Source organism: Oculina patagonica, chromosome 11, assembly GCF_052425735.1.
Source record: "Oculina patagonica isolate OP01 chromosome 11, crgOcupat, whole genome shotgun sequence".
NCBI classification, from domain to species: Eukaryota; Metazoa; Cnidaria; class Anthozoa; order Scleractinia; family Oculinidae; genus Oculina; species Oculina patagonica.
In genome coordinates, this window is record NC_135768.1 from 21,131,533 (window position 1) to 21,144,412 (window position 12,880).

General features: G+C 37.4%; 2 protein-coding genes across 2 annotated transcripts in view; both read right to left on the reverse strand.

Moving 5' to 3' along the window:
- Positions 1 to 928: 928 nt before the first annotated feature.
- LOC144629748 (uncharacterized) overlaps positions 929 to 12,880 on the reverse strand; it is a 42,084-nt gene continuing 30,132 nt past the window's right edge. The window contains exon 3 of the mRNA XM_078487965.1: positions 929 to 1,767. Coding sequence (XP_078344091.1) covers positions 1,055 to 1,767 — 713 coding nt within the window. The 3' untranslated portion in view covers positions 929 to 1,054. The remainder of the gene's footprint in view (positions 1,768 to 12,880) is intronic.
- On the reverse strand, positions 4,620 to 7,536 carry LOC144630695 (uncharacterized). Its single transcript, XM_078489071.1, has 2 exons — positions 7,061 to 7,536; positions 4,620 to 5,664 (listed from the first exon to the last, which is right to left on the reverse strand). The coding sequence occupies exons 1-2, from the start codon at positions 7,508 to 7,510 to the stop codon at positions 4,639 to 4,641; spliced, it is 1,476 nt and encodes a 491-aa protein (XP_078345197.1). The 5' UTR covers positions 7,511 to 7,536; the 3' UTR covers positions 4,620 to 4,638.

Consider the following 12,880-nt stretch of genomic DNA (forward strand, 5'->3'; position numbering starts at 1 on the left):
TTCTAATTAATGAAACTATGCGGGGATACTATAAGGGAGTTAAGGGGGGATTGGGTTGTGAGGGATATCGGGATTGAGGGGGATATGGAAAAAAATTAAAAATAAGAGGTAAAAAATTGTGAGGGGTGATTGAATATTGAATGGGGGTGGTGATAATAATAATAATAATAATAATAATAATAATAATAATAATAAATAATAATAATAATAAATAATAATAATAATAATAAGTAATAATAACAATAATAATAATATTAACTCCACTTTAACAATTGCTATAAATTAGGGCCCTAAAAAATAAATGAATGATATTATGATGGAAATAATTAGTTAAATGATTGGGTTAGGATAAGGGGGAATATCGAGATAAGATGGAGAGGAAAGTTGTGGTGAGTTTAAAAATTATTGAGCAAGGTAGCACAGGAATAGGTTTGGAAAATTGAAGACGGTATTGAGAATGGATTGCACTAAAAGGTAAAAACAAACCGTTAACTTGTTCTAAGATTTTTCTTCCTTCCTTTGAGACCGATTTAAATACCGAATTTTAACACTTGCACTGCAGTAACATATTTGGAAATTTTTGAAGTAGATTTACGTTTTTCTATATTATTACCTGAGTATTGTAAATAAGTAGTATTATAATACGTTGCTTGTAGCCTTGCAAAGTTGTTAAAAAAGAGGTTTAAAAAAAGATAAAAAACGAATGCAAAAAAAAGATATAACTTAATACATGTATGTTGTGAAAGCAAAATTAACTCAAACAAAAAATAGTGTTTTTAAAAATGAAATGTAGTGTTTATAGAAAAAAATATATGTTTTTTTTTTTAAAAAAATAAGCAGTTAAGTTAAATCTCTGGTCGCTTGATTAACACCAGGTATTTCCAGTAAAGTATATATTAATAAAGAGGTTTAGACAGCAATAAAAAACATCCAGTGTCTTTGATACACACATAGCTGGTCATCACAATTTGTTTATAAAAATAAATTAATTAAATAGCCATTAAAACCTTAAGTTGCTTAAGTATTTCTATGTAAAAAAATATCATTAAAGTACTCATTGTCTTCGAGACTCCCTCTCGATTTTCTCCATCAGCTTAAGCTCTGCAGATTCATAAACGATTCCAGGAGCCGCTCTGGGTTTGCTTCCGCTTGTTACAGGTACAGCGGTTGTTCTGTGTGTGGCCATGCTCTGTTGGCTTGCAAGTAAGGGTACAGCGGTTTCTCTAGAAGCTCTCATGCGCGGTTTTCGCACGGTTTTGTCCTCTTTGAGGATAGCTGGCAGTGTTTGTCTTCTCTTGGAGAGCTGGTTCCTTGTTGTGTCGGAAGTTGGAAGCTTAATTGTGCCATAGGAAGCAGAGAATCCCATAGACGTTGTCCTAGAATATCCTGCCGCCATTGGTCGCATGGTATCTCCACTGACAACGGAGCATCCACTGTCGCAATTCGTTGTTGTAATACTAGAAGAACTGGCCTTAGAATCCGGGGATTCAATATCCGGGACACCTGTATCATCAACAGCCTGTGCAGACTCTTTTTCGATCTGCTCCATAAGCGTAAGCTCTCCAGTTTCGTAAAAGATTCCCGAACTGGTACTGGGGCTGTATCCACTGCTCACATGAGCAGGGGCTTTTCTGTGCGTTGTCAAGTTTCCTTGCTTAGGTACAGCGGTTCCTCGAATAGCCTGCATACGCGGTTTTTGGACGTCCTTTACCGAAATTTCGTTGCCCTTAGAGACCGATTGCCTTGTGCTGGAAGATGTAGCATTAACTATATCAGAGGAGGAAGAATAAAAATATTTTAAAATAAATTATCGTCATATTACAACTAGAGCAGTTTTTAGTTGAGTGCCGTACAACCAAAACCAAAGTAGTTACTCTCACCAATCACAAGGGATATTACACTTCAGTTAACCAATCAAGAAACGATCGAAGTAATAACATAAAGTCGTCAGGAAACGCTCGAGGACGTACGTAAGTAAACAAGAAATTGGTTTTGGTTTCACCTCTAATTAGATGAGAATGGGGCGCAATCAATGAGCGTATTAATGAAAAACCAAAATAACATTAAACTACTTGCGACACTGCTGAAGTGAAAATCGCTCGAGTACTTACACTAAATACCACTTATTACAAACAATACACACGATTACAATAAATAAACTTGGCTGACGGAGGAGCTTTTATGATGGGATGATACATTCCATAGAAGCTACTGCCACCATAGGTCGCAGGCATCTTCACTGGCAACGGGACATCCACTTCTCCAACTCAATATTAAAAGTGCACGGTCACGAATGCTGTCAATGCTTGTTCTTCTAACAAAAAACATGCCTTAATAACATCTTGGACACTTTTCTATTAGCGAGTTGTATGTGCTTTACAGTGAGCTTCTTATTATCTATCACACGTGACGCACCCGATGACATCCTTCCTTGGCCTTGTCGACAGTCTCCCTTTTTCAGTACTCTTCAGCATTACTTGACGGTGAGAGTAAACCCATTGCGAAGTTGAAGATTACTGGTAACGAGTGAAAGTCAAAGCCGACAAAGAAAGTTAAAAGGCAAGAAACGAACTTAGAACCAGAGATTGAATTTATTTTAGAAAAATCCAAAATCTACTCAATACCTTCTTCCAAGTTAGTTTTCTTAAACAAATTGTTCTGCCTTGTGGTATTCTTATTCAAACCTGCTCCAACATAGAAATTTTTTTTACCTGAAGCACCACAGTCCGCTGTTGGAATGTCCAAGATCGCGTTTATTATGTTGTCCAAATCCGCATCTTCTGTTTTCTCTGGCTGGTTTGAAGAATGCTTTGTTGCACGATTTTGTCTTGGAATGGAATCTTTGGACAACTGCGGCACTACGCAAGAACTTGAAGCGATTTCCATATTGGTATCAAGTTCTTCTAGTATTAACATGTCTTCGGGTTTCTTTGTGGAATCTTTGTTTGTGCGCTGGACTGCACTAGAGCTCGACAGAGGTTTACCACGTGATGTACCTCCAACAGAGGCATCTTTTGCCAATTTGCAAGTTGAGTGCCTTGGTTTTCGATTATAATCTTGTTTTGGGCGTTGTACCGCACGAGAACTAGAAGCGACTGGTGAAGAACTTTGGGTCTCGCTCGTATTCATAGCAAACGCACGTTTTGGATTTCGAGACTTTGGTCTTTGTAATGAGGAAGAGGTACAAGAAATCGATCGAACTGATTCCGCAGTTGATTCTCCTTCAACGATGTAATCGGTACCCTTTGACAATGCTTTGTCTTCCAAGGTATCTCTTTTCCTCGAGGAATCTGTTCTGGGGTGTTGTGTTGAGCCAGATCTCGATGAGAAATCACTTTTCGAGCAGCGACGATGGACTAGATGGAGAATTTGACACCTTTGATGTGGTTCCGTCTGCCACGTTCCTCGATTTTCTTGTAGGGACCTTCTTTTCGGGACGTGCCTCCCGAGCACCCAAGGAGTTTCGTTCTTTTGAAGTAAACTGGACGGTTTTATCTTGTAGTGTTTGCTTAGATTTGAACAGTTTGGCATCTGTTTGTTTTGATGTTTCAGTAACAGATTGGTTTTTGACACGCTGTCCTGAAGCAGATCTCATCGGAATTGGTACATTAGAGGCCACGTCGACAAGATCGTCATTAAGGATGAATTCAATATCTTCTGCCAAGTTATCATCTGCCTGATTTGAAGAGTCTATAGATTCAGGATTTAATAATCTGTCCATATCCATTGCTAAGAGAAGCTTTGGGTTACTGGTCTTTGGCCTTGGTATTTCGCTAGGACTGCACGGGGTTGGAACATCTTGCTCAACAGCAAAAATGTCATCACTTAAAATCTCCGCAATATCCTTAGCTAATTGATCATCTGCCTGCTTGGAATGTTTTCTTGTCAAATCCTTTTTGGGAGGTGGACGTTTGCAAAGGCTCAGTGAATTCTTTGCATTTGGGACAACTTCGTCAACGTCATCTTCAAGAATATATTTGATCTCTTTTGCCAAGTTGTCATCTTCCTGATCTAGTTATTGAAAAGAAACTTTCTTCCTTGGCAAAGCTTTTCCCGAAGAGACTTGACTATTGGAAATTGATTTAACTGCAGGACGGTCATCTTTTAAGGCATGGTTGATATCCGTTGGAAACTTCTTGTTGTCTATGTGCTTGGCATTTCTTGTGGAACATTTCTTGCGGGGAAATTGTGTCTTTTTTACAGACGAAACTGCACCAGAAGAGATTTCTCCTTTTATTGCGACATCGTCATCATCCTTTGCTAGTTTATCATGCTCGGCATTCTTATTTTCTTTCATGGAATATTTCATGTGTTGATGTGCATTTTTGGTAGATGAAGCTGTTCTAGAAGAAGTGTCTGTGTTTGATTCATCTGCCTGACCGATATCGTCGTTCAGTATGAATCGTATGTCATTGGTTAGCTCTTCATCATTAAAGTCAATCGTCTTCGGTGTTTCCTTGTTAAACGCTGTTGGAGGTAGTGTCTTCTTCCGGGGTAAAACGGTAACATCACTGGCTTCATGTGAAGCGTCGACATCATCACTCAAAATATAATTGATAGCGTTTGCCAATTTCTCGTCCTCTGCCTTCTTCTTGTTTTGGATTGTTGAATGACGCTGAGCATTTTTGACAGGTGAAACTACACCAGAGGGATCTCTGCATTTGAAAAATCGATGTCTTTTGCCAATTTCTCGCCAACTGCGTTTTGTTTTGCTCTCATGGGATATTTTGATAGACGCTGCGACCTTTTGATGGGTGAAACTGAACCAGAGGTGATCTTTCTGTTTACCTCAGCTGTATCGAAATCGTCGCTCAAAATGAAATAAGTATCATTGGCTAGTTCCTTTTCAATGGTATTCTTCTGATATCTTCTGGAAGATTTCTTGGGGCGCTGCGCCATTTCAGTGGGTGAAACTTTATTAGAGGAAAGTTTAAGTTCAGCTGAAGCGACAACGATATTCTTAGTAAGTTCTTCGCCTTCTTTGCTCTTTTGTTCCTTTGTGAAAGATTCCTTGGGACGCTGCGGCTTTTTCTTGGGTGAAACTGCACCAGAAGAGGATTGTGGACTTGATTCATTTGTGTCTTCATCGTCATTTAAGATGTATTTAATATCCAGTGCTAGTTTCTCGTCATCTGTGATAACTTTTTCCGTTGTTGGACATCTCTCGCGATATTGTTTGGTGTCAGCCAAGCTCGTCAATGAATCACTGTGCATCTGTGACAGGCTTGAAGTTGTTGCTGGACTCAAATCGACCTCTTCTACTTCTTGTTCTGAGGTCATCATATGTGTCTGTTTCTTTGTGGCATCCTCTGTGTCCAAGCTTGCCAATGAATTACTGTGCATCTGTGACGGGCTTGAAGTTGTTGATGGACTCAAATCAACCTCTGCTACTTCTTGTTCTGAAGTATTCAGATGTGTCCTTTGCTTTGTGGCGTCCTCTGTTCTGGCCTCCAAAGCTTCATCAGCATCATTCGGCGTCGGTGCAGTGGGTTCACCATGAAATGGATCATCCTTAAGCATACTTCTGATCTCCTCCTCTACTCTAATGTCTTCATCGTCCATCGTTTCTTGAGAAAGATTCTTTTTCAACGTTGGAATTGAGAAAGAACTTATCGCAAATGGAGAACTTGCTGAATCGCCTTCTTCAGTGTCTTTCGCTTTCACCTTTATAGTTAAACGAGAATCAAATAATCATTTAATCGATTGATAAATCAATGAAACAATCAAACAGTGAAAGAAATACAGTCAACTCTCGCCTCTCGCCTAAATGATGTATTTTTTTGTATAATTTTTGTCCAAGGGAGAAAGGCACAATGATGTTTAACCTATGTGAAGCACCAAGGCGTGAAACAGGGCCAGACCACAACACCGGGAACTCTTTGTGATAGAATTTGTTGGATGCCATGCCTGAGTCCACTGAACAACCTCTGTAACAACAAAGATTTTTTTCATTGGACTCAGGCGAAGCATCAATATTTCTTGTCAGTTTCTCGTCCTCTGCATTATTTACAAAATTGCACAGTGTCCCATGAAAATTCAAAGAATATTCATGGGACACTGTGCAATTTTGAAAAGTGAAACTATTCCAGAAAGTATCTGTTAAACTTATTTGTCTCACTGTAGTGTTAAAATAACTTATTTAATTAACTCATTTAATTTCTCACAATTACTCCCTCCACTGCGTTTCCAAAATGTAACCGACTTTCTTCCATATAACTCGCCACAAGAAAAAGCGTTTGGGAGCTATTTTTAAGAAAGGCGGTTACATTTTTGGAATTCCTATTTTTATTCTGGACTGCTTCTGAGCATGTTTCATTAATCTTAGAAAAAGTTCATCATTATTGGCAATAAACTTAATACTGGAACCAGTTTGCGATCGGTAGAAGACGTTCTCTGAAAAACTTTTTTAAAACCAATCTATTTTTCTTGACTCAATATTCGTTGACTTCAAAAATGAACTGAAGGCACCAATTCAAATACGTAGTGGCTAAAACAAACTTTTTTTGTGAACTTATAGAAACGGGAAAGTGGAAAATGGAGAGGTATTAAAGGTATTAATACCTTTACCAGCTTTCCATTTTCCACTCTTCTGTTTCTCCTTGTAGTTTCAGTCCTAGGCCCACCATCGCTCAAGTTGTTTTTCAAATACAGAGAAACGATGTCGGAAAAAAGCACCAAAGTGCACGCGGCAAGACCGAAAGGTGGTCTGGGTATTCAATTCAATTTTGCATATTGGCCTAGAGGAAATGTACAAGTTTGTATTTTTGCACGTGAAGATTTTGGTTTCCCCTTATGAGAACTCTTTCTGCAAGTTTACTTTTACTGTCGCTTGTCTTTGAGTTTTAAAAATTCTTCTAAAATTATGCGTGGCTAAGAGGTCCTTGTTTCCACATTTCTGAAGGGAGAGAAAACGTGCAAATTTCCGTTTCATGTCACCATCTTATTTGTATTCAGCACGTGCAGTAGCTCGATCTCTACTTCTACCCATACTACCTTTCGATCTTGTCGCGTGCACTTTTGGCTTTTTCCGACAACCTTTCGTGAACTAGCTATATCTTACTGGTTTGTCAGGTTTCTTCCTCTTCTTCCTTTTTCTCGCTGATGGGTGTGGTGTTACCTCGGAGCTATAAGGACTTGCCGCACGTGATTCTACAGCGGGCGTGTCATCACTCAAGATGCTGTCTACATCGGATGCCAAGGCCGCCACTTCATCTGGGATTTCTGGAATCTCCTTCTCTACCATACTATCTATGTTCTCACTCAGCATAATCTCATCTTTGTATTTAGGCCGTCGAGTACTGTCCTTCTTTTTCAATCTCGTTATTGCCCCGGCACAATGCGGCTTCGTTGCAACATTTTTTCTATCTTCGCCGTCGTTTTCGGCAAAAGATTGATCACTCCGTTTGTTCGCACTTCCAGTCAAACGGTCCTTCTGCTGCGAAGCATTTTCCAAACATTCTCGCTTCTTTTGGTGGTGATGTTTGGGTGTTTCGTGATGTTCCACGCCCATAGTATGATCATCCGTTTTAATATTTGCTTTCTCCGCTGCATTCTCCACAGTGGATTCTTGCCTGTACTCGTTTTCAGCTGGAAATCGACCAGGAGAGCTACAGACTGAAACAAAGTGTCGCGATGACGATGTACCTGTTGGTCTTGCGTCTTTAGTACAACAGACTCCCATATTTCTAAAAAAATTAAGGTTTTTCTACGAGCGATTTCTTGCACAACTTTACTCAAGAAAATGTGTCTGAGTTTAAATTTTCTTTTGTGACGTTTGCCACACGTAACTTAACGAGAAAATTAGGGAAAAATCGAACGCAGCAGCGCGCGCGCGTGGAAACTATTGATATTTTACAATTTTTTCGCGGTTATGTGGTGGAATACCTTGTCAGTTATTTTCAGGAGTCTTTAATTTTTGTGACAAAAAAAACAACAACAGGAAATTTAGAATTCACAAAAAAAGGGTTCCGCGAAAATTGAAAATGGGATTTTTAATGCAAGTAAAAGTTAACCTAATTGCCGAGTTAGAGCGGTTTTCTTTGGTTGATCTAAGCTAGGAGTGTCTTGCTCCGGTTTTGTTACTCATACGCAGCTACGATAAGATAGTTGTGCGTGTCACTTGAACGGGTATTCGAATCGAATATGCGTTTATTTGATAACGAAAAAATGCTTTCTTATTTATTTTTGTTAAAGGAAGGCTTTCTCCATCTTTCATACCTGTGTACGCTCATGGAATAATTGTCAAGTATCCTCAAGCCATTTTAATCGTAGTGCGAGCGTCCTTGTTTGGACAGAGCAGATCGCTAACGTGAATTCGAAAATTGCTTTTGTTAAAGAACGAAATATTCTATAAGTTACTTTTGAAAAAGGTAAAGAGGAAAGTTCGGAAAGACCACAGCAAATTTGTACTATAAGATTGTTCACCCCCCCCCCCCCCATTTTTCACGCAAAAGAACGCCAGAGAGAGTCACGAGGGGGTAGCCATGGGGGACGGAAGTACTTCCTCTTGCCTCCTGTTTTGCGCTGGCGTGCAGCTCCCCGCGATTCTTTTCCCGCGATCATTTGTTTGATTGATTGATTGATCTAAGAAAAATAGGGGAAAATAGAGGGCTGTAAACAGTGTGGACATACAGACTTTATTGTATAGCTCCCCCTAGGGGCACTCCGCATAAAGAAATTAAAAAAGAAAAAAAAAAAAATATAAAAAAAAAAAAAAAAAAAAAAAAAAAAAAAAAAAAAAAAGGAAAAAAAAAAAAAAAGGGGAAAAAAAAAGTACTGTTGACCTAACTGTATAGAGTACTTGTAATCGGTCTTTTTCTTAGGAACTGACTAGCCGTTTTTTAATCGGGAACCTGAGCGCAAAAAAAAATAAATAAATAATTAAAACGAAGAAAAAAAGGCGGCAAGGACGAGAAGGATTTTGGGGCGAGACTGTATAAGATACGATTCATTTTTTATCTCCTCTATAATTAAGAAAAAATTCCAAAAAATCAACATAAAATTATCAATTTTATTAACATTCACAGTTACAGCTTACTGGTAATGTGAGGTTTCTCCTTCACGGTTTTCTTCAGTTGCCAAACACTTTTCATGTGATCTGAAACTAAACCTCGCAAGGTATCTTCAACATCTCTTCTCTTAACAGCTGAAACTAATTTGTACAGCAAATTAGCAGGAATGCTAAAGTTGATATGAGGGAAGCTTGATGACAGATTTGCATCTTTTATATGGCTTGTGACCCTTGTGACCATCCCTAACAGTTCCCCTGTCTCCATGGAAACCAGAGCTCCTCCACTTGCACCACAATGCACTGCGGCAGTGGACTGAAGTAAAACTGGTTTGTTGTCTGCATATGCAACATTTGATATTACTCCAGAAACAATTGACGCCCCAGTGTTGAGATGACTTGCAAACAATGGAAAACCAACAACATAAATCTCCTCTCCTTTCTTGAATAAAGGTTTTGAGGTGACTACAGATTTTATTTGAGTGACAGCAGGACCTAACCTTGGTCTTAAGGATCCAAATTCAGGATTTGGTTTTACTTTTAATAGTGCAAAATCCAAAGGACAATCTTCTTTAGTAGCATAAAGGACTTGTGCTTTATGATGGGTGCTGTTTGAACTGTCCTGGGAAATCCTGACCTCTCTTGCACTGTTCAAATACCGACTTATGGTTTTGTCTTCCGTTACAATAAGGGTGTTATGACAATCTCGAATCACATGAATACAGGTTGCTATGAGACAAGCCTCTGCATCTACGACAATACCAGACCCCGAAGTGTTCCCACAATGCACCATAATCACACTAGAAAGAGCTGTCTTTAACGTCTTTAACTCTAAAATTGCTTTGATCTGAATGCAAATCAGAAGTATTTCTATCTTGATTTCTTTAGCTCTTAAAATGGTTTGATCTGAATGCATATCAGAAGTTTGAAATCTTTTACTTCAAGATTTTGATCCCCGTTTAAATCTTGAACTTCAAAATTTTTACTCCCGCTGAAATCTTGAACTTCAAGATTTTTACTCCCGTTAAAATCTTGATCCTCAAGATTTTGACTCCCGTTGAAATCTTGAACTTCAAGATTTTGATTGCTGTTCAAATCTTTAACTTCATGATTTCCACTCCTGCTAAAGTCTTGAAATTCAAGATTTTCACTCTCTTTAAAATCTTGAACTTCAAGATTTTGACTTCCGTGGAAATCTTGAACTTCAAGATTTTGACTCTCGTTCAAATCTTGAACTTCAAGAATCTGAATCCCGTGCAAATCTTGAACTTCAAGATTTTGTCTAACGTTGAAATCTTGAACTTTAAGATTTTGACTCCCTTTAAAATCTTGAACTTCAAGATTTTGACTCCCGTTCAAATCTTGAACTTCAGAATTTTAACTCCTGTTGAAATCTAGAACTTCAAGATTTTGACAATCTTTAAAATCTTGAACTTCACGATTTTGACTACGTTTAAAATCTTGAACGTCAAGATTTTGACTCCCGTTAAAATCTTGAAATTCAAGATTTTGACTCCCGTGCAAATCTTGAACGTCAAGATTTTGACTCCCGTTAAAATCTTGAACTTCAAGATTCTGATTCCCGTGCAAATCTTGAACTTCAAGATTTTGACTCCCGTGCTAATCTTGAACTTCAAATTTTGTCTAACATTGAAATCTTGAACTTTAAGATTTTGACTCCCTTTAAAATCTTGAACTTCAAGATTTTGACTCCCGTTCAAATCTTGAACTTCAGAATTTTAACTCCTGTTGAAATCTAGAACTTCAAGATTTTGACAATCTTTAAAATCTTGAACTTCAGGATTTTGACCTCCTTTAAAATCTTGAACTTCAAGATTTTGACTCTCTTTAAAATCTTGAAATTCAAGATTTTGACTCCCGTGCAAATCTTAAACTTCAACATTTCGACTCCCTTTAAAATCTTGAACTTCAAGATTTTGACTCCCGTTAAAATCTTGAACATCAAGATTTTGACTCCCGTTAAAACCTTGAACTTCAAGATCTTGACTCCCGTTGAAATCTTGAACTTCAAGATCTTGACTCCCTTTAAAATCTTGAACTTCAAAATTTTGGCTCCCGTTAAAATCTTGAACTTCAAGATTTTTACTCCCGTTCAAATATTGAACTTCAGAATTTTAACTCCTGTTGAAATCTAGAACTTCAAGATTTTGACAATCTTTAAAATCTTGAACTTCACGATTTTGACTAGGTTTAAAATCTTGAACGTCAAGATTTTGACTCCCGTTAAAATCTTGAACTTCAAGATTTTGACTCCCGTGCAAATCTTGAACTTCAAGATTTTGACTTCCTTAAAAAAATCTTGAACCTCAAGATTTTGACTCCCTTTAAAATCTTGAACTTCAAGATTTTGACTCCCGTGCAAATCTTGAACTTCAACATTTTGACTCCCTTTAAAATCTTGAACTTCAAGATTTTGACTCCCGTTAAAATCTTGAACATCAAGCTTTTGACTCCCGTTAAAACCTTGAACTTCAAGATTTTGACTCCCTTTAAAATCTTGAACTTCAAGATTTTGACTCCCTTTCAAATCTTGAACTTCAAGATTTTGACTCCCGTTAAAATCTTGAACTTCAAAATTTTGTCTAACGTTGAAATCTTTAACTTTAAGATTTTGACTCCCTTTAAAATCTTGAACTTTAAGATTTTGACTCTCGTTAAAATCTTGAACTTCAAGATATTGACTCTCGTTCAAATGTTGAACTTCAAAATTTTGACTTCCGTTGAAATCTTGAACTTCAAGATTTTGACTCCCGTTGAATTCTTGAACTTCAAGATTTTGACTCCCGTTGAAATCTTGAACTTCAAGATCTTGACTTCCGTGGAAATCTTGAACTTCAAGATTTTGACTCTCGTTAAAATCTTGAACTTCAAAATTTTCACTCCCGTGCAAATCTTGAACTTCAAGATTTTGACTCCCGTTCAAATCTTGAACTTCAAGATTTTGACTCTCGTTAAAATCTTGAAATCAAAATTTTGACTCCCGTGCAAATCTTGAACTTCAAATTTTGACTCCCTTTAAAATCTTGAACTTCAAGATTTTGACTCCCGTTGAAATCTTGAACTTCAAGATCTTGACTCCCTTTAAAACCTTAAAGATTTTGATTACTGTTCAAAGCTTGAACTTCAAGATTTTGACTCCCATTCAAATCTTGAACTTTAAGCTTTTGACTCCCTTTAAAATCTTGAACTTCAAGATTTTGACTCCCATTCAAATCTTGAACTTTAAGCTTTTGACTCCCTTTAAAATCTTGAACTTCAAGATTTTGACTCCCGTTAAAATCTTGACCTTCAAGATTTTGACAATCTTTAAAATCTTGAACTTCACGATTTTGACTCGTTGAAATCTTCAACTTCAAGATTTTGACTCCCATTAAAATCTTGAACCTGAAGATTTTGACTCCCGCTAAAATCTTGAACTTCAAAATTTGACTCCCGTTAAAATCTTGAAGTTCAAGATTTTAACGGGAGTCAAAATCTTGAAGTTCAAGATTTGAAAGAGAGCCAAATTTTGAAGTTTAAGATCTTGATTCAATTTAAAATCTTGAAGATTTTGACTCCCGTGCAAATCTTGAACTTCAAGATTTTGACTCCCTTTAAAATCTTGAACTTCAAGATTTTGACTCCCTTACAAATCTTGAACTTCAAGATTTTGACACCGGCTAAAATCTTGAACATCAAGATTTTGACTCCCGTTAAAATCTTGAACTTCAAGATTTTGACTCCCTTTCAAATCTTGAACGTTAAGATTTTGACTCCCGTTAAAATCTTGAACTTCAAGATTTTGACTCCCTTTAAAATCTTGAACTTCAAGATTTTGACTCTCGTTAAAATCTTGAACTTCAAGATTTTGAC